The sequence below is a fragment of the Biomphalaria glabrata genome, chromosome 17, assembly GCF_947242115.1.
Source record: "Biomphalaria glabrata chromosome 17, xgBioGlab47.1, whole genome shotgun sequence".
Taxonomy (NCBI): Eukaryota; Metazoa; Mollusca; class Gastropoda; family Planorbidae; genus Biomphalaria; species Biomphalaria glabrata.
Genome location: NC_074727.1, coordinates 25,545,122 through 25,564,880, shown reverse-complemented (window position 1 = coordinate 25,564,880; position 19,759 = coordinate 25,545,122). Strand labels below are relative to the sequence as shown.

Genomic DNA, 19,759 nt, shown 5'->3' with positions numbered 1-19,759 from the left:
GCTAATTAAAATACCAAAGAGTGGAGATCTATCACAATGTGAGAAATGGCGAGGCATCACTTTGCTGTCAGTACCAAGCAAGATTTTTAGCAGAATCCTACTAAACAGAATAAAGGGAGCATGTGATGAACATCTAAGGGAAGAACAGGCCGGATTCAGAAAAGGGAGATCTTGTGCTGACCAAATAGCTACACTCAGGATAATTGTAGAACAATGTGTCGAATGGCAATCTCCTCTCTATGCAACTTTTGTTGACTTTGAAAAAGCTTTTGATAGTGTCGACAGAGAATCTATCTGGACTGTAATGAGACATTATGGGATCCCCAATAAAATAATAACCATAACCAAGAACCTTTATGATGGTTTCACCTGCCAAGTAACCCACTGTGGCAAGCTGTCAGAGGAATTTCCAGTCACAACAGGAGTCAAACAGGGATGTCTTCTTTCACCACTCCTGTTCCTTCTAGTACTGGATTGGGTCACAAAAGAAGCCTACTCTAACGCAGGGAAAGGAATCCAATGGACTCTCACACAAAAGCTGGAAGATCTGGAATTCGCTGATGACATAGCCCTATTATCACACAGACTACAGGATATGCAAGAAAAGGTCACAGCTTTAAGCGAAGTAGGAAAAAGAGTAGGCCTCAAAATAAACCACCAAAAAACTAAAGTACTTAAAATAAACAATGAACAAACTGGAGACATAGTACTGGAACCTCAGACAATAGACCAAGTAGAAAATTTTATATACCTTGGGAGTGTAGTCAGTATATCAGGTGGAACAGATGAAGACATTAAACAACGTATAAATCTAGCGCGTCAGACATTTACACAACTAAAACCAGCCTGGAAATCTCCTTACATCTCAAACAAGACTAAACTAAGAATCTTTAACTCCAATGTCAAGGCTGTCCTACTGTATGGTTCTGAAACAGACCTTCATCAACAGATGCCTGAGAAATATCCTAAAAAAACACTGGTATGACAAAGTAGAAAACACCAAACTGTGGGAGATGAGTGGACAGAAAAATATAGAAGTGCAGATCTTAGAGAGGAAGTGGAGATGGATTGGTCACACCCTTAGAAAAGATACCAGCAACAGAGCTAGGCAGGCCTTAGAGTGGAACCCCCAGGGAACAAGACGCAGAGGAAGAACATGGCGACGCAGTGTACTTGAAGAAGCAGAGAAGACCGGGAAGAGCTGGGACACCATCAAAAATCTAGCAAGAGACCGTGGAGAGTGGTGTGTTTTTGTCGAGGCCCTATGTTCCATGAGGAACTCAAAGGAGTGATGATGATGATGATGGGAGGGAGGGAGGGGGTGCTGAGAGAGAGAAAGAAATATATATATATATATTTATTTATAAATATGGTGACCGATCATTTCATCCCCAATTATTTTTCTATTCCATTGTTTAATTGTGCTGTTAAGGCTTTGACTTTTAAGTCATATTTTTTATCATATTTATCCATATTATTCTGAAAGGGAAATTTTACTATTTGTTTGTTCCAAAACTTTATATGCAGAAAACACATAAAATGGAAATTTTGAGCTAATTATCCATGTCATTACTATTGGAAAAATGAAAACTGACCACCTTGGACAAGTCGACAGCTCTGGGTCTATACTAGATCTAGGAAATATATTATGATCCAAAGTAGAACAAAAAATTATTATTAGGATATTTATTCATATTTCCACATAACTTTATTTTGATTGAACTATTTAAATACTTTAAAAACAAACACATTGAATCATTGATCAGGCCACATTGATAAAGTAATTTAAAACGGATATTATGCACAACTCATAGAGACAGTGATTAATGAGGCTTTTAGTTATTTTTACTTTTCACCAAAGTTTATATAGATGTAGTGTATAGAAATAATGTCACTTAATTTTTTTACACTTCTTCTGCCTTTAAGCTGCTTGCAAATGATTTTTTTTTTAACATAGTTCCGAACTCTGCACTCTAGTTTGATTCATTCTACAAGATGGCTGATAGTGATGATGAATTTGAAAGGAAAAAAGGACGTGACAAGTTTAGAAGAGAACGGAATGACTATGAACGACGAAGTGATGACAGGAGAAGGGAAAACTGGGATGATCGGTAATTATTTTTTTAAACTAAAAGTGAGGGCCATGGTCATGTTTGTTTTATTTATTTAGAACTTGTGTGATGACAGGAGAAGGGGAAAACTGGGATGATTGGTAATTATTCTTTAAAACTAAAAGTGAGGGCCATGGTTAAGTTTGTTTTATTTAATTAAATTACATCTTCATGTGCATTTTGAAAAATTGCAATTTAGGATGCTAGTTAAAATAATTACCCTTTTTATTTTAATTAAAAACACATGTCCAGGTAATTAGCTGTTTTATGTTCTATATATATAGAACACTAGTCTAGCTAACATTCTTTTCTGTTAGAACAAAAATTAGGTTGTCTTAGGAATAGCTTGAATTGTTCAGTGTATGAGGTTTATGGTTGTATACATTTTAGTTGCATCTTGGACTGAATAAAAAATCTTTTATTACCTGAAGGTAGAATTAATTATAAATGTCTAAATGTAATTAGAGATAGTTTAAGCTCTAAATTTATTTATACATTTTGAACTAGCTTTTAAAAAAAGAGTGTTTAAGTTAAAGAAAATGTTCTAAATCGTATAAGTGAGATGGTGCTTAGTCACTACATTATAAAGATGCAAAAATAAAGTTCTTATTTGTGTGGTGTTTATTTTTCTCTGCTGGAATACAGTTTTTTTTTTTTTAAATATTTGTTGTGACTAGTAGAATTATTTCTCTATTATGATGTGGACACTTTAATAGTGCATATATGCCAATGAAACCTTGGCTTGGTAGACTGATGAGTAGAATTGAATTTTTTACTTTTTGTTGAATTATAAAATTTATAGCTGTTAAAACTCTGGGTATTTTTATAGTTTTTGTTACTAAATAGAAATGAAATATTTTTTACTTGGATTAATTTTTTTTTTTAAAGATATTTGATTTGACATGAATTTATAAATGACAGTAAAAATTTCACTATGAAGAAGTATTTGTGATGAATGAGCTTGAAAAACTGACTAAAAGTATCTTTTTAAGTGATAACATTTCACCTGCACTCTACTCTTTTCACTTTCAGAAGACCATCAGTAAGAGGAGGACAGTGAGTAAAAAATTTTATATTTTAAAAGACCACAATTCATTCAAACAGCATTCACATGAGAAAAATTTGTTAAAATCATATCCTCAAAGCATGCTTCATTTTCAGATATTGAGATTCCTGGCTGATGTTGTGACATATTTTCCTAGTTTCTTTTTAATACTGTAATTACATGTGCATTGAGCAAAATATTTTTTTAGAGTTTCACCATCAAAATATTTATTCCCAAACTCAAAACCACCGAGCTATTAGAATTAGAATAACTTTTCAAAATTTGTATTTGAAAATTTGAGAAAAAACGCTTTTAACTATTCAGAGTTAATTAATATTTCTATTTCTTTTTTGATACTATAAAACTTAACTCTTTCTCTCCATAATTATTTACCACATTCTGATGGAATCAACGTTTGTATCGTCGGTTAGGAGAGAAAGAGTTAACTTTTTTTTTTGTGAGTACAACTCTTGCTCCTATAGACCACAAGGTCTGAAAGGGAAATTTTACTTTTTTACTACAACTCTTGTTGAATTTTAAAAAATATCATTTGTTAAAAGATTGAGCTTAAAGAATATTGGTAGAATACAAACATTTTATTTTGATGCTGAGCTGGTGAACAAAAAATGTAAAATATTAAGCTAGTTTTGGAGGAATATTAAAATAAACATGTTTATAGTTCATAGAAGTTTTTTGAGGGAATATTAAAATAAACATGGGGAAAGTTCATAGAAGTAGTTGACACATACTATTTGTTTGTTCCATTAGACTTCACAACACAAAAAAAAAAAAAATCAGTTAATGAATGGTTGACTCAAAATATTTGATAAATCAATCAGCCGCAAATATAGTCATGGAAAAAGTATGCAATATTTTCTTCACTTAAGGGACTGTATGATTATTTTGTTGCTTATACTGACTTTGCCACAGATGCCCCATAACAGCGTCTTTCTATGTTTCAGACGCGGGTGGCGGGGCGATTCGTGAGTATGATGTTTGCCTATGTAGTTTTCATGGGTCCTACTCACAATACATGTATTGAATGTCATTTTTGGTTTTCAGACATTTCGATAATTATTTTAAAAAATTTATTACATTCCTTTTGAAGAGTAGACCTCTATATTGCCCTAATTAAGTCTTGCCAAAGATAGTAATGTTAAAGAGATACTGGTTGTGACATTTTTTATTTTTTTTTACTGATATGAAACATTTTTGTTGTCATTTTACTTGTTGAATATTGTTTTACATATTTTTTGTGTACCTATGAGACTTAGGTAGTTTTTCAATAATTGAGTTTTTTTCAATAGAATTTTTGTTTTTCTTGTTTATTGTTTTACATTTTTTTTTAAATCTGGGTTTTAATATTTCAAAACTTGAGTATTTCTTTTTAGTAAAATTAAATGCTACTTTTCAGAACAGAGTTGTTTATTTTGAGCTGCAAATATGTTTTTAAAATTCATATCCAAAAAATATTCTTTAAAAAAAAGTGACTGTAATTCCATCAGAGATACAACTTCTGCAGCTGTATTTTAACTTTTTTTTTTAAATGCTAGATATTAAAGGTTAAGAATAACGTTGTCAAGTTAATTTTACAGAAAAAAATTACAACTACATAATAATCATTCAAAAAAAAATTGTATGGAACAAATAACAATGAGGAGAAAAGTAATTTTTAAGTCAATCTTTCATTTCTTGATTGATACTATTTTATAGCAAAAAAAACAAAAACAAAAAACATTTTGATAAATGGGTAGCTGCTATTTTTTCTCCACAGAGGCGGTATGAGACGTGATATGTGGTCTGGGCGGGGAAGTAACATGAGGGACAGGCGTGACATGTACACACGTCCCTATGATGATAGACGTAGAGAAAGGTACAGTCCTAACCGGTATGACAATAATCAGCACCCTGCTAAACGCATGAGGAGAGACTGGGATGACGGAGGATACTCTGGGGTGTATGAAAGCCCCTTTCAAGTTAGCAATGGGCCACCAGGCATTGACAGATCAACTTGGGCACCTAGAGGCATGGAAGTTAGTAATGGGCCTCCAGACAGGGCACCTTTTGGAGAAAGGCGAGAAGCTGGGTAAATTGGATATTTTAGAATTTAGTAATATCTTTCTTCAGTTTATTTCATATTATTTAAACATTTGAAAAGAACAAGATATGTGTAATAATGATGGGACAGCTATTTTTTACCTTTTTATTATCTTTTATTCTTAGAGACAGTTTTCAAAACTCATTTTTTTTACACATCGTTTATAATACTTTTTTTTTTGTTCTCATTAAACAGCTGTAGTAAATTTACTTTTAAATGAAAAATTAATCTGTCAAAAAGTATTAAAAAAAAAAAATTCTAAATAAAATGTGGAAGAAGTAATCCATTTAAGGCAATTTTAGTTTGCGTTGGATGTTTAAAAAGAAATAACTTATTACTCCATAGATGTTAATTATAATATTAAAATGTTGATATGTTTATGCAACCATGGTACTTTTGAACTTTGACAGTGATCCTGAGTATCCTACCCAGCCGCCAATGATGACATTCAAACAGTTTCTTAGTAAACAAGATGACACCATTTCACAGGATGAAGCTATCAAACTGTTTGACGATTACAAACTGGAATTCAAACGCCAACAAATCAATGAGTTTTTTTTGGCTCATAAAGATGAGGAATGGTAGGAGAATAATTTTATCCTAGACAATACTGTTATGTTAGGCCATTAGTTTCAAGATTCTTGTGAAATAAACAACGGGGAAATCAACTGTTTAAATTAGGTCTGTAAGGAAGACTATAGAACTGTACTTCTATGAGATATATATATATATATATATATATATTTATATAACAGCTGTTGTATTGTGGGAAAATATATGTATTGTAAAATCCTATTTCTCTTTATGGTTTTATTAAGGTGTTAAAACCATTTTAAAACTATAAATAGTGAAACAATTTCACTCTTAATTTGTGAGATCTGTACCATGTATCCTCAGCTTCCCCTTTGGTGTCCAAATTAACTTTTTCATTTTGACATCATATTGTGAACTCATTAAAAAATTTCGCTGTAAAACAAATATAATTTAGTCTGAAATACTTAATTTTGTCCATTTTGTATGATCTAAAAAAATCATTAGCACAACCTTTCATTTTGTGATATATTGTACTGTAAGCACTTTTAGCAAAATCTTTAAGAAACTTTTAACACTTCATTTATTAGTTATATTTCTATATGTATGTTAATGTCTGTGTATAGACTCTACTGTTCGCTGAATGAAAAGAACTGAAGTTGTACTGTAATAAAATAACAACCTTTTCTTCAGTTCTGCTCATCAGTTTGTTAATAACACATATCTCTTGTTCAACAGTGCTGAATGGAATAGACCTACCCGTCTCATATGCTATTACATTTAGTGATAGGGGACACTGCGCACAATGCAGTGTATAGTTTTTAAAAAGTTTTAGGCAGTTGTTAGGGTCAACAAATGAAAAAAAAATTATGTTGTATTTCTTCACGAATGGAAATTGACAAGTTGGCCAGATAGCTGTACATATAGTTCCGTTTTGAAAAATAATAACTAAAATAATGTGAATTCAAATTGCTTTAAAGCGAGTTGGAATGACCAGGTATCAGGTGCTTTGTGTTTGTCTTGTGTCCAGTTTCACATTCTTCACTAACCCCATTAGTCAAACCATTGGTTATCATCACAGAGGACATTTATGTAATCAAATTATTTCAACACATTTTATGACTAATATAAACATTAACTGTAGTTTGTATTAATATTTTATAACAATTGTTATTTTGTTTTCAATCACTGTTTCAGTCTCAGTCTAATTTGTTTTATACCTTGGATATTTATCCATTATTAGTGTTTGTTTTTTTCTATTGTGTCTCTTCTACTTATGAACAAAATGTGTTTGTGCCTTCAGGTTTAAGTCCAAGTATCACCCTGAAGAGTGTGAGAAGAGGCAGGTTGAGGTATGTCATGCCCTCCAGGCTAGGAAAAAAGTGTTTGAGATACTTAGAGAGAAACATTTTCTAGATGGTGTCTCTGTAGATGTAGAGAGTACAGACAAGCTGATTAAAATATTGGACGCAGGTAAAACAATCTTTATTTACTAATTATTGAGATGATCCATTATTGAACTATATTCAGTTTTTATGAAAAGGAGATAAATACATTACAAAAATGTTAAAAATTAATAGAATCTGTTGAGTAATTGATATAAAGAAAAATGTTGACCATCTAGAGTAGGTACAGAGGGCTACTTACTTACTTAAAACTAATGCACTTTCTCCTTCACTGTAACAATTGTGGTTAATAAAAGAACTATTAAAACAAATCTTAATTAACAATAAGTGGTACATGAAAAAAATAACATTGTTTTGCCTTTTTTTTCAAAAGCCTGGTAAGAGCTGTTTTTTCTATGTTTCTTTTTGAACTTATAAAGACAAAATGAACTTAACTGTTGGTACCTTTTATTCTTACTTCAGCTGTGATTCTGCTAGAAGGAGGCAATGATCTTGACCTTACAATTTTGGACAACCCATTGGAAGAACCAATGGAACGCTCAAGACAGAATTCTGAAACTGTTGCCACAACTCCTATCAAAAAGTAAGAAAATATTATTTTTTTTTTTAGTTTTGTTGCATTTTGTAGTTAAAAAGAGAATTTTGTTAATTTTTAAATGGATTTAGTTCAGTGGTTTAATGGATATTATTTGATTATTGGTCTTACACATCTGAAAAATTAAGGTAACTAGTTGTTTTTAACTTTAGTTTTATTTCCTTTTATTCTGTAATAGACCTGCTTACCCTTGCACTAAATCGTTTGAAATAGACCACCAGTATGCATTTATGATATGTATTTCAACTCAATTTTTTTTTTTTTTTTTGGATTAGCGATGTGAGAAGGTAATTTCACATTGAGTAGCATAATCTGATTGAATTTTTTTAGTGACATGTTGGTATCATATGCAACTTATTTTAATTTTAAAAATTAGAAGTTAATTACTTTCAAGCTTAGAAAAAAAGCTGAAAATGTTTTTTCCCATCCCCCCCCCCCTCCCCTTTCTCCTGTGTTTTAATAAAAACTTGTCAAAGTGCTATCGATACAAAACACTTACATCTTTATATAAAGACAGAGTCTAGATTTAAGATCTAGATCTAGATAGATTCCCTACATTCTAGATTAGATTCTCTACATTCTAGATTTAGTGGTCGTCTATGAAGAATAAATCTAATTCTAGATTCTACATTAATGATTTGTGAAACTTAGTTATAGATAATTTCTTTTATCTAGATCTAAATATTAAAAATTGTGAGATGGGAGTTGTCTTCTTTAATAAATTATATCAAATATAATGTATATTATATATTTCTATAATTTGAGGTCTAGAAAATTGTGTTAGCTGTGGGGTAGCATTGTAATGTGGGCCATTTTATTGATAGATTTAAAAGAGTTTAAGGCGAAATACACATGGGCTTACGAACTGTTTGCGCATACTCTACAATAGCGGGTTGTGGGCCCTTCGTTTGTAGGCTGAAAGAGGCAAATAAAGAGGACATGGAATTTCGAGGCTAGAAAATATTTGGGGGAGGGGCATTGTAATGCGGGCTGTTTTATTAAGGGGTATAAAATTGTTCTGGACAAAATAAACATTCATACCAACTATTTAAACTGTAGCTTAGCAGAGATATCAGCTACTTCTGTGTATATCTATCTGTCTATCTATTTATATATATATATATATATATATATATATATACTACTATATGAGTGTTTCTCCAGTACTGGTTACAGCTAGGTGTTGGTTCACTAAAAAGTCAGTATTTCATAAGATTGTTATTCAAATGTGACAATTTACATTACATTGCATTAAGAAATGGTTAATCTATAAATTTTGATATTTTGAGCTCATAAGGTGCTAGGGAAATATTGAAATTGTAAAAAATGTCTGAAATTACTACCCAAAATGGCGGCTTTTGATGTAACACGGAACACCATGGTATGATTGAATTAATATCGTACTAAAACCAAGGGGCATAAAACTTCCATCTTTGTTGGGATATGTTAACAAGATCCTCATATTTCAATGTCATTATTTAGTTTTTCTCAAGGTTATCAAAATATTGATTAAACACGGCCACAAAAATGCGTTTGAGGCGCATCGCGATGTGTCCCACTTTATACGGAATTACAATCCTCTATGAATTGTAAACAAGAAATAAATAATATGCTCAACATTGCATTTCTGTTACAACAAGCATTAAAGATTTCTTTTAAAGTATTTTTTTTTGTTAAAAGCTTTCTAAACGTGCATAACGAGCTTAGAATAGGTCGAGGTGTCCCAAATGAAGTGCCTGTGCTGCGTATGTTAAGAAAGGGATTATTTTTCCCACGACACTACTTTTTATGAATGAGAGTTCTTTTGAGCATCACAGGTATTGTGTAGAACAAAAGAAGTTCCGTTTCCGCTGGAAATACTAGCGTAGTAATTAACAGGAGTACTTAAACAATAGCGTGTCCCACAATTAACCATTGATGCGCCTCAAGCGTCGACACGATCAATCGCCGGCAATCTTGCACAAAAACCTCATTTAATCTGTTTTTTGTGATCTTTTGTGAATCAACAACCCATCAGGTACGTAGATATTTCATTATTCTACTAAATTTAAGCTTATTACAAATAAGTTTGATTGCAATATCCTAATCGAAGTGCTTTTTTATTACGAGGTTTCTAAATTTAACCATTCAATCATGACGTCACGTGAAGCGTCTTGAATACAATTTAGTCTTAATCGTAAAGTTAATCAATTTTAAAGCCTGTTACTAAACAAAAAGTTTATATTTCTAAAACAATTATGTTGATGTAATAGTAGACGTGTGTAGGGATTTAAAATAATTAATTTGTTTTTATTTTGAGAAGTAAATTGGATTAGGCGTTGAGGCGCTCCATGGGACCCCGTGTTGGTGTTTTCCATGCATAAATTATGGCGTCACATGTAGCGTCTAATGCGAGTTCAGGATTTAAGTTTTCTGTATTCATGGAAAGTTTCAATTAAGATTAAATGATTTTAATATATGTAATAAACTATTTTCATAATTAATCATTTTAAATGAACATTTTTTGACATCTTTCATTTTATATTTTTTGTAATTTTACTTTACATCGTTTGGGGCGTTTCAGTGGACACTACTCCGTTTGTTTACAAATGGTGTCCTAGTTTGCGTCTGTTAAGTCCAAATAGATTTTAGTGATATTTTGTTAAAGATTTTACAGTGTCAGATAATATTAGCTACATCTAAAAGAAATAAAGCGGTACTGTTTAAGAAATATTAAATAATTAAAATTTACTTATTACTGTAAATAAGATTTAGAACTATTTGATCTTTCGTTTGAGGCGCATCTCGGACACTTGTCTTTAAAACTTTAAAGAGCTAAATTCTAGATCTAGAAATATAGACTGACTATAGACCTCTAGACCTAAATCTAGATTTACTCTAGATCTAGATCTAATTATGTAATTCATTATCTAGATTTACTCTAGATCTAGACCTAGATCTAATTATGTAATTCATTATATTATAGCTAGATTTGCTCTTGGCCTAGACCTAGAGTAGAGTACAAGAGTCTAGAATAGTCTAGTCAGTCTAGATCTAATTCAATATCTAGATTTAGATCTAAACTAGATTATTAGATTAGAAATCATTAGATCTTTTATGAATCTAGACTAGTGACTCTAGACTAGATCATTAATGACTTGATTTAGAATCTAATTTTAGATTTAATAATAGAGTATATTTTTCTTTAAATTGACAAGTATCTAGAAAATTATCTAGATCTATATTATAGACCTATTCTATATTAAAATGTAGATTGTATCTAAAACAAAGTTTGGTTTAACCTGCACTTAATTTCCATTGTATTGTTTATACAGTATATTCAATTATATTGTATTCAGTTCTTTCAGTCTACCACTGAATGATTATAACTTAAGTTAATATAATTAACAGTACTAGTCCTATACTATTGATTGAGTCTATCCCTATCAAGCAATTATGGGCATTACTAGACTAGATTTAAATAATGCACCAATATATAATATATGTTTATGAAATTTATTAGTAGGCCTATATATAATAGATCTACTTATTTAGATACTTATACATTTTTATAAATTACAGATTTCAGTAATGGAGTATCTGTTAGAGTTTCAAGGCGTCTACAAGCCAAGAAAGACTCTAAATTTACAAGCATCAAAGCCTGAGTCTTTAACACGTGTTGCTGTTTTAGAGCGAAGAGAAAAGGAAAGGTTGAGAAAAGCTGCATACAGGGCCTAGTTAAGCCCACATGAAAAAGCTTGGATAAACAAAATACGCAAAGAAAGAAAACAGCAAGCTAATAGTCCACTAAATGTCATCTCAGCAGAGGTTGGTGAATCACTAGGTACTGGATTCCAGACTCCAGTGGCAAAAAGAATGGCTGTTTCAAGGGCTTTGATGAAATTGCCTAGGTCACCCAAGAAATATGCTGCAGTTTTTGATGGTCTCACACAAATATGCTCCCCAAGAAAAAGTAAAGCTGTCCATGACATACGCTTTTTGCGCCTACCTGAGAGAAAAAAGCTCATCTTTCTAAACAACATTAAAGAAAGTATCAAAACCTAACTACACTCCACCAGCAAAAAAAAAAAGTCTAGTGCTCATAGACAAGTACTCTGCAGTATCCTTAGTAAGTACAACAAACTCAGAGGTTGTGCTACTCATTTCTAACATTTTGGTCTTCCAAGAAGTTTTGAAGTGCAAATCAGAACAAATTGCAAGAAACAAAACGATGTGATTGCATTGCACAAAATGCCTTGGAAACAATATTCATTTTTTACAGTAGAGAGGATGTCTCAAGAACTGATCCCTCTCAATCATCTGTTAGTGCTCAAACAGGAAAACGTTTCATGCAAAAGCTACTTAACATAAGATGCAGTCTTGCTTATATGAGTTCTGTTTGAAGATTTTTCTTTATATAGAGGGCATTAATAAATTTCTGATAAAAAAAGGACACAGAGAGCTGACATTAAAAAATCCAGCTTCATCACTCAACTTAACTCTATGCCCAAGAACTAATGCCAAATGTTTTCATAAGCTGCAGTGCATTGAAAGATCATGTAGCAACTGTGGTGTGGATTTAATTAACAAGTATTGAGCCTTTAAAAAATTGCACAGATGAATTAGCAGAATGGAGTATAGTATATGGTCAAAGATGACGGATGAGTATGTTCAGAGTGATGGTACACTGCAAAAGGTAACAAAGTGGCGACCAGTAAATAAGAAGGATCTTTCAATGACCTAGTGAGAGGTATTACACCTAACACTATTGCTTACAGAAATAGAAGCTGTTTCTGCTTTCCATGCAGAAATTCATATGGCAGTCAGTGCCTGCATGATGAAATATGTGGATCCTGGAAGGTGTTCAAACTTCAATGACCTAGTGAGAGGTATTACACCTAACACTATTGCTTACAGAAATAGAAGCTGTTTCTGCTTTCCATGCAGAAATTCATATGGCAGTCAGTGCCTGCATGATGAAATATGTGGATCCTGGAAGGTGTTCAAACTTCAGAAACAAAATGGTAAGTACTTGTATTTATTTATTTTTAAATAGCACTTTACAATTATCTGAGAAAAAACATTATTCATTTTAAAATTACCTAATTGATTTCTAAATGAAATTGTTTCTTTTTCTTCAGTAGTGCAATCTCAGTCAAATCTTGAAGACTCTTTGGATGTCAGTCCCATATGCTCAAATTCAAAGGTAAAGAGCTTTTACATATAAACATTTTAAAAATTTTCATTGAATCTTATGTTACCTGTATTGTATAAGTTGTTTTTTAATAATATACCCTGCTAAATAATTTTAGTCTCATTTTAGAAATTAAGTATTTCAGCCCCATGTTGTTGTTTTTTCAGGCCCAAACAAATTCCTTCACTAATCAAAAGTACATTGTAAATAGATGTGATTGTCAAGTATGGAGAAATATTCTATCCAGGTATAATTTTTTGCACTGTGTACCTTTTAATTTCAATAAACAAGTTCAAAGTAAGTTTTAGATTGAAGTATTAACATTGCTGGTAATTTTTTCTAACAGGAGTTGTGATAGAAGTCCTGGGTGATCAGCGCAGAAATAATTTTTTAAAAAGGCACAGAAATAAAAAATATATTTGTATATCCAGAAGTGCAGGACATACAGTTAGTGTATGCAGATATGATTGTTACTGAAGTGATGTTGATACCAAATGGCAATAGTTTGAGAGTGGAATGTTTTGATTTCTGAATTTGTCAAATAAAATTTGTGTACAGTTTTATGCCTTTTCTTTCTTTTTTTTTTCAAACCTTTTTCTGTGTGTTAAAACTAACAAGAGATATAAAATATATATTTGTCAATAATTTAAAATAATAATGATCATTCACTTGTGCACAGATAAGACAAAAATGTACACTTATAAACATTATTTAAATAAATGGTGTCCCATGAAGCACCCGCGACATTTTGTGAAATTAAAGCAGCATTTTTACAAATGGGTACTTTATGACTAGAATAGTGAACTTAATAATAAGTCTAATGGATCACTTTAGTGCAAAAATAAAATAATTTCTATATTCTCACAGAATATCTTTTAAAAAAACTTTAACTTGTAGTGTCACAGGTGCTACGGTGTTAAATTATCAAGTGGTGTCCCGGTGATGCACCCTGTGACGCAAAAGGGGGTACCCCTTGAATAGACACTGCTGTCAAAATCTACATCTTGCAATTCTTTTTCTATTGATAAATTCTTAAAGTGAACTGGTTGAAGAAGTGAATACAGTTGAAATGAAACCAAAAACTTCAACTTTAATTTTTAGCATAATGTGACACTTTTTGGCACCAGTACTGGAGAAACACTCATATATATACTAGTAGCACACACCTGCCACGCCTGTTGATTTGTTCCCATGGCCAGAACCTCCTCTTTTTCTTTTTTTGAATTTTTGATAAATGGGCCATATTTTAAAGTACTTTTTAGTCTTTGAATTTGTGTATCTGTTACAATGAAATTTAATTTTCACCCTGTGCATCGTAATTTGTCTGACATAGATGTTTGACATGATTTAGAAAAATCCACTTTATAAGGCCCCTTCAGGCACACAATCACATATGCTTTTAGCCCTTGAATTCTGGTAAGGCCTATCAATTTTACTTAGCTGCTCCCCCATAACTATTTCCTGCCCTCAACAAAAATGTTAGTCCTGCATACAATCTCTAACTTCTCTTCTGCTTCTCATTATTTCATATTTTATACTCTCTTGCTTTTTGACCATAACCCCATCCTACACACACAAAAACCTGCATTCACAATTTTTGGCCTTTTTTTAATTTTAGATAACCTTAACTTTTTTTTTGCTTCCTCTGATTGATTGACCTTTCAGCACAAACTTTTTAGTTTTTAAATCTATATATTATATGCCATCTATGTTAAGTTTTAACCTTTTTTTGCATGCTTTAATCATAAGATTAAGACTTTAGATCTATCTATTTAATGGTATTAATGTAGTATTAATTTTTTTTAAAAAGGAAGCGGAAATGACCTGAAATTTTTCTATTTTTAAATGCTTTATATGTAGAATGCAGCCTATTGGGAAAATACAGAAAATAAATACAAAGGTTTGATAAAGCTTACAGTTTTTCATGAATAACGATTGTCATGTTTCGAATCTTGTCAAAATTGGTTCTTAGTGAGCGCCTAGGAGTTATAATGAGCCTGTGTATGAAATTTGATGTGAATCTGTACAACAGTATAAGAGATCTCGTGATCAATCAGTGGTATTTTTGCGTATATATAGTAGATATAATTTTAAAATAAGTGACAGCACGAGTGTTAAACATTCAAGTGTCCGAATACTCATTTTGATCATCAGTGTTAAACATTTTGACTATTAAAGGTAGGCAGGTCTGCAGTAATTTGTTTTTTTTTAAATCACAACTTTTCTTGTTATTAAATGCTAATAAAATATTTTTGTTTGAAACCTAAAAAACTAACCCATCGTTAAGTTATGTAATGAATGCTGGGAACAGGATTTCCTTGACTATGTTTTCTAAAACATCTTTTCATTTCAGTGAAAAGAAAACAGATGGGGAAGATGGTGAATTAAATGATTCAAAGTAAATGCCTTTTTATAATATTCTCATGATGCTCAATTCAATTTGGTTAAATGTGCTTTTCAAAATGTCTTACTTCCAGGATAAACATTTTAATAAAGACTAGAACAGGATTAAGTGTTATTTTACATTGCTTAGGGTTACTTCAATACGTTTTGTTACATATTGTTCTGATTGGTGACTGATTTTGACTACATTGATAATTAAAAACATATAAAGAGAACTATTTTATAACTTTGTAGATTGTAGTCTTATGTTACAAAGCTTGTTGGAATAATGAAAACAGGAGTCAGTCTTCTTTAAGCGGATGCTTAGTCTCTATATAATTGATTGTTAGTAGCAATTTATAGATTAAATTAATCAGCTTTAACTTTTTTTTTTATTTAATGTATAAATTATTATATTCTGCCTGGTTTATTTAGAAATACAAACCAGTACTCAAAAGCTCTGGCTCAGATTCAATGCTTGAGTGTTGAGGTAGTCATAAACTTTTTGTTTAGTTTTTTCTTTTTTTTAAACAAATGTTTAGAAAAATATTTTGTTTGTTTTAGTGATAAAGGAGAGCTAGAGGACAAGCCTGATGAGCAGGAGAAAAAAGATACAAAAGATGTAAGTTTTTTGTTAGTGTATTAAATTGTTGCTGTAATATATATCAATATATATATATATATGTATGTTCATTTAACTGTTGTAAAATCTAGTTCAGATGAAATGTTCTTTATAGCAGTTTGGCTTCTATCACACTGTAACTTAAATTCCTACAACCTATGTCAATAGCTGACTTTAGAGATGACTATCTCCCCTGAACAAGAAGAGTTAAAGAAGAAAGCCATGGAGTATCAGAAACAACAGGAAGCACTTGCAGCAGAAGCCAAGGTAAGTTGTTGGACAATTTTATCTCTTGCTTGTGGGCACCTTCGCTAGACATTTAGAGGCTGGTTTTTTTTTTAAATCTCTTCAGCATAGGAAAAAAATTTTGTCAAGAATTTATAAGTTTTCATAGCCTTTGTTATAGTAGAACTTCATTAATAATCATCTATTTATTTTATCTGGTTAATTGAATAGTCTTCCCATGTATCTGTTAGAAACTAATTTCTCTGCTTTATTTCATCTAAGTAGACAACGCCTTAAGATAATTTGAGTAAATCTTGCCTTACTTTTGCTGCAGGCTCAACGAAGAAAGAAAAAGAGCATGAGGAAAAAGTCAGATTACAGCTATGAAACTGACAGTGATACAGGATCTGAGTCTGATTCTGATCCGGAGCCTGCTCCTCCAGGTACAGAAATCATTGTTAGCTAGCATAAAGCAGCATAGAAGAATTAGGAAGTGTCAAATGAATGTATAAAATGACTCCTTGTCTGCTGACATGTTAAAGCTGATTTTAAAAATGTACTACAATGTGGATGTAGCAGTTCATTGGACTAGTTATGTTGTATAACAAAGAGCTAGCCAGGTTCTGTGATCTTTTTGTCAAAATTTTTATTTGAAGAGAGACTTGTTTGCTGTAATTATAGTTCCAACCACTTTAAGAAACAATGAAGTGACGCAGTGCTGATATTCTTTTCTTGAAAAGTAAAGGTGGTTTGGTTGTTGTTCTGGCCACATGACACCCTTGTTTACCGTAGGCCACAGAAACAGATGATCGTTTTATCATCTTCCCTATAGACCTCATGGTCTGAAAGGGGAACTACAAACTTTCTTACATTTTGTGACCGACCTTGAATGAAAAGTGTGACAGATATCCTATGCATAGTTGTAAAAGTAAAAGTAATTTTATTGGGCTTGCTCTAGACCTAGTCCTAGGTTCAGGTTATCAAAATTAATGTCACTTCTAGATCTATTTATCTACTTCTCTCCACTGCCATTCTCAGGTTTGCATTGTCTCCACAGAATTGCATAGCACAGACTCATTCACTATTAACCCATTTTTAAACAGCAAAAACCTAAATGAGAAAAAAACTATCATTCAATTTCAAGGCCTTGGTAGCCACACAGGGGATAGGATTGTTAAGCATGTATATTTTGTACATAACAATTTAACTTTTTTTTTCTTGCTATTGTGTTAATGAAATTCAATAACTAAATAGTATGTCTCTTTTTTTCCCCACATCATTACTAGGCTTGGAAGATGATCCCAGCCCTGCTGATGCAGAAACTGAAAAAATGGAAAAGGAACAAATTGCTGATAATGGTAAAAAGAAAAAAAAAAATCTAGTTTTGTTTAATTGCATTTTAAAAAAATAATTGCATTTTGATTAATTGTATTAAAAACCTGCATTAAAAAAAATATAGGATTGCATTCTGGTTTCTAGTTATAGATAATAAGGAAAAAGAAGCTGCTGAAGAAAAAGAAAGGGAAGAAATAGCTGAACCCAAGCCCAGACCTCTGCACAAAACCAACTCTATCTTCCTTCGTAATTTAGCCCCTACAATAACCAAACAAGAAGTGGAAGCTGTAAGTAAACAAAACTGAAGAAGTAAAAAAACATTCATGTACAAGTTTCTATTAACTTCATAATTCTTTGATCATTCCGACCATTGATTTATTTACAATGTTAAAAAAATGTTTCATTAGATGTGTAGGCGTTACCCTGGATTCAAAAGAGTTGCCCTACAAGATCCTCAACCTGAAAGACGTTTTTTCCGAAGAGGTTGGGTAACTTTCTCTAAGGACTGCAATATCAAAGATGTCTGCTGGAGTCTGAACAATATCAGGGTACTGTAGTTTTGTTCAAAATATTACCTTCTGTTTATGTCTTCGGTTTTTAAACAGATGTTTCTTCTCTCTGAGGGTGCTTTAGGCAGTTGCAAAGAGTTGAAGAACCAAAAATTAAGAAAAAAACTAAAATTCTTAAGTTAATAAATCAACTAAGTATAAAACTTAATTCTGATGAATCATGATTTATAAAACTAATTCCTGTTAAGTCTCACTCAACAAATTTAGAAAGACGATACTATTCATTAAAATGTAATATTAAATGTGCTTTATCTTTGCCTTTTTTAGTTATTTAATTATGCTTTGTTTATCATTAAAATATATAAGCTTATATACTATAATGTTTGATTTAATCAATCATATTCAACTAATAATGAAATTGCCTTTTAAACTGATGCCAATTTTTTTTTTTACCAGCTAAGGGATTGTGAGCTTGGGGCTACTTTAAATAGAGAACTCAAGCAGAGAATTCGTGCTGCGAATGGAATAACTGTTCATAAACAAGTCATGAGAAATGATATCAAGATGGCTGCTAAGATTATACAGATCCTGGACAAAAAATACAAACTCTGGGAGGATGTTGGTGAAGAGAAAAAAGATGAAGAGAAAGAGGTAGATAAAAAGTGAATTGGCTTTCTCAATCCACATATCAAGTTGTACAATAATATATGCTATTTGATTTATTTACTGAAATGATTTTGGAATGTCTTAGTCATGATCAAATCAGGTCTTGATAGTAAAATATGTTGTGCCCGGTGGAATATCTATACAATTGATTACACTTACATTTCAGCAGCAGTTTGGTTTTTTGTCCAAAAATCCAGTGTTAAAAAATATCACAGATTATCTTGTGGAAGAAGGAAGCTTTGAGGAAGATGAGCTTATTGGTAAGATTCAGTATTCTGCATCTTGGAATGATGATGATGATGGAATCTATTATTTTACAAATATACTCAAGCGGGGATGTGGGGAGGGTGTCCAAGTGGCTTGATGGGTCTTGGGTTTGAATCTTGATGAAGACTGGGATTTTTAGGCTTAAGTCCACCAACTCGAATGGGTATGCATTAGCTAAGGAAGTCTTAGGCTGGTTGTTGTGCTGGCAATATGACACCCTCACTAACTGTTGACCATAAAAATAGATAACTTTTATGTCATCTGCCCTATAGATTGCAAAGGTCTGAAAGGGATACTTTATTTTTTTATTTGCTTGTTCATACATTTTTTTGTAATAAATAGAATATATCAGCTGACAGAAAATCTTGTCATTAATTGAATGAGATGTTCTTTTGTGTACTACCAGGTGAACAAGATGAAGAGAAGAAAGATTCTAACCCAGAGGTCACAGTTGAGAAAGATGATTCTCTAGCCCAGGTAGCTTTTATCCTAAAGTTTTTTTCTTAGCTGAAATTATGTTGCTGTACAACTTTGCTTTAGTTGAATGCTTTATATAAATAACTTGTAAGCATGATTTAAAAAAAAAGATACTATTTAGTGTTTAATAAAACCCTAGAAGACTTTTGTGGAGTACATTGTTAGTACTAAGAAAATTCTCACGCCAAGCTTTAAAGATTTTTGTGAAAAAGAAAGATTGTAATTTAAAACTGACTAGTAAAAGAAATAGCTCATATTACTGAACAGTAACTAAAGGATTGTTATTTAGCTAAGTCTACAAAAAATAATGACCATCT

General features: G+C 31.7%; 2 protein-coding genes across 8 annotated transcripts in view; both read left to right on the top strand.

The window, feature by feature from the left end:
• Positions 1-19,759, top strand: part of LOC106067135 (serrate RNA effector molecule homolog A-like) — a 34,471-nt gene that overhangs the window by 7,801 nt on the left and 6,911 nt on the right. For 4 of the 7 annotated variants that reach the window (XM_056015442.1, XM_056015444.1, XM_056015443.1 and 1 more), the window contains exons 2-18: positions 1,958-2,111; positions 3,144-3,167; positions 4,119-4,139; positions 4,931-5,242; positions 5,665-5,835; positions 7,089-7,258; positions 7,654-7,774; positions 15,313-15,357; positions 15,906-15,963; positions 16,132-16,230; positions 16,523-16,631; positions 17,475-17,546; positions 17,668-17,810; positions 17,931-18,071; positions 18,489-18,683; positions 18,865-18,958; positions 19,372-19,442. In XM_056015442.1, the coding sequence (XP_055871417.1) occupies positions 1,996-2,111; positions 3,144-3,167; positions 4,119-4,139; positions 4,931-5,242; positions 5,665-5,835; positions 7,089-7,258; positions 7,654-7,774; positions 15,313-15,357; positions 15,906-15,963; positions 16,132-16,230; positions 16,523-16,631; positions 17,475-17,546; positions 17,668-17,810; positions 17,931-18,071; positions 18,489-18,683; positions 18,865-18,958; positions 19,372-19,442 (1,962 nt within the window). In that variant the 5' untranslated portion in view covers positions 1,958-1,995. The remainder of the gene's footprint in view (positions 1-1,957; positions 2,112-3,143; positions 3,168-4,118; positions 4,140-4,930; positions 5,243-5,664; positions 5,836-7,088; positions 7,259-7,653; positions 7,775-15,312; positions 15,358-15,905; positions 15,964-16,131; positions 16,231-16,522; positions 16,632-17,474; positions 17,547-17,667; positions 17,811-17,930; positions 18,072-18,488; positions 18,684-18,864; positions 18,959-19,371; positions 19,443-19,759) is intronic. The other 3 variants (XM_056015445.1, XM_056015446.1, XM_056015447.1) reach the window with 3 other exon arrangements.
• Positions 12,388-13,522, top strand: LOC129923619 (uncharacterized). The gene is made up of 4 exons (XM_056015449.1): positions 12,388-12,789; positions 12,907-12,971; positions 13,127-13,206; positions 13,306-13,522. Exons 1-4 carry the CDS (start codon positions 12,582-12,584, stop codon positions 13,328-13,330), a joined length of 378 nt encoding a protein of 125 aa, XP_055871424.1. The 5' UTR covers positions 12,388-12,581; the 3' UTR covers positions 13,331-13,522.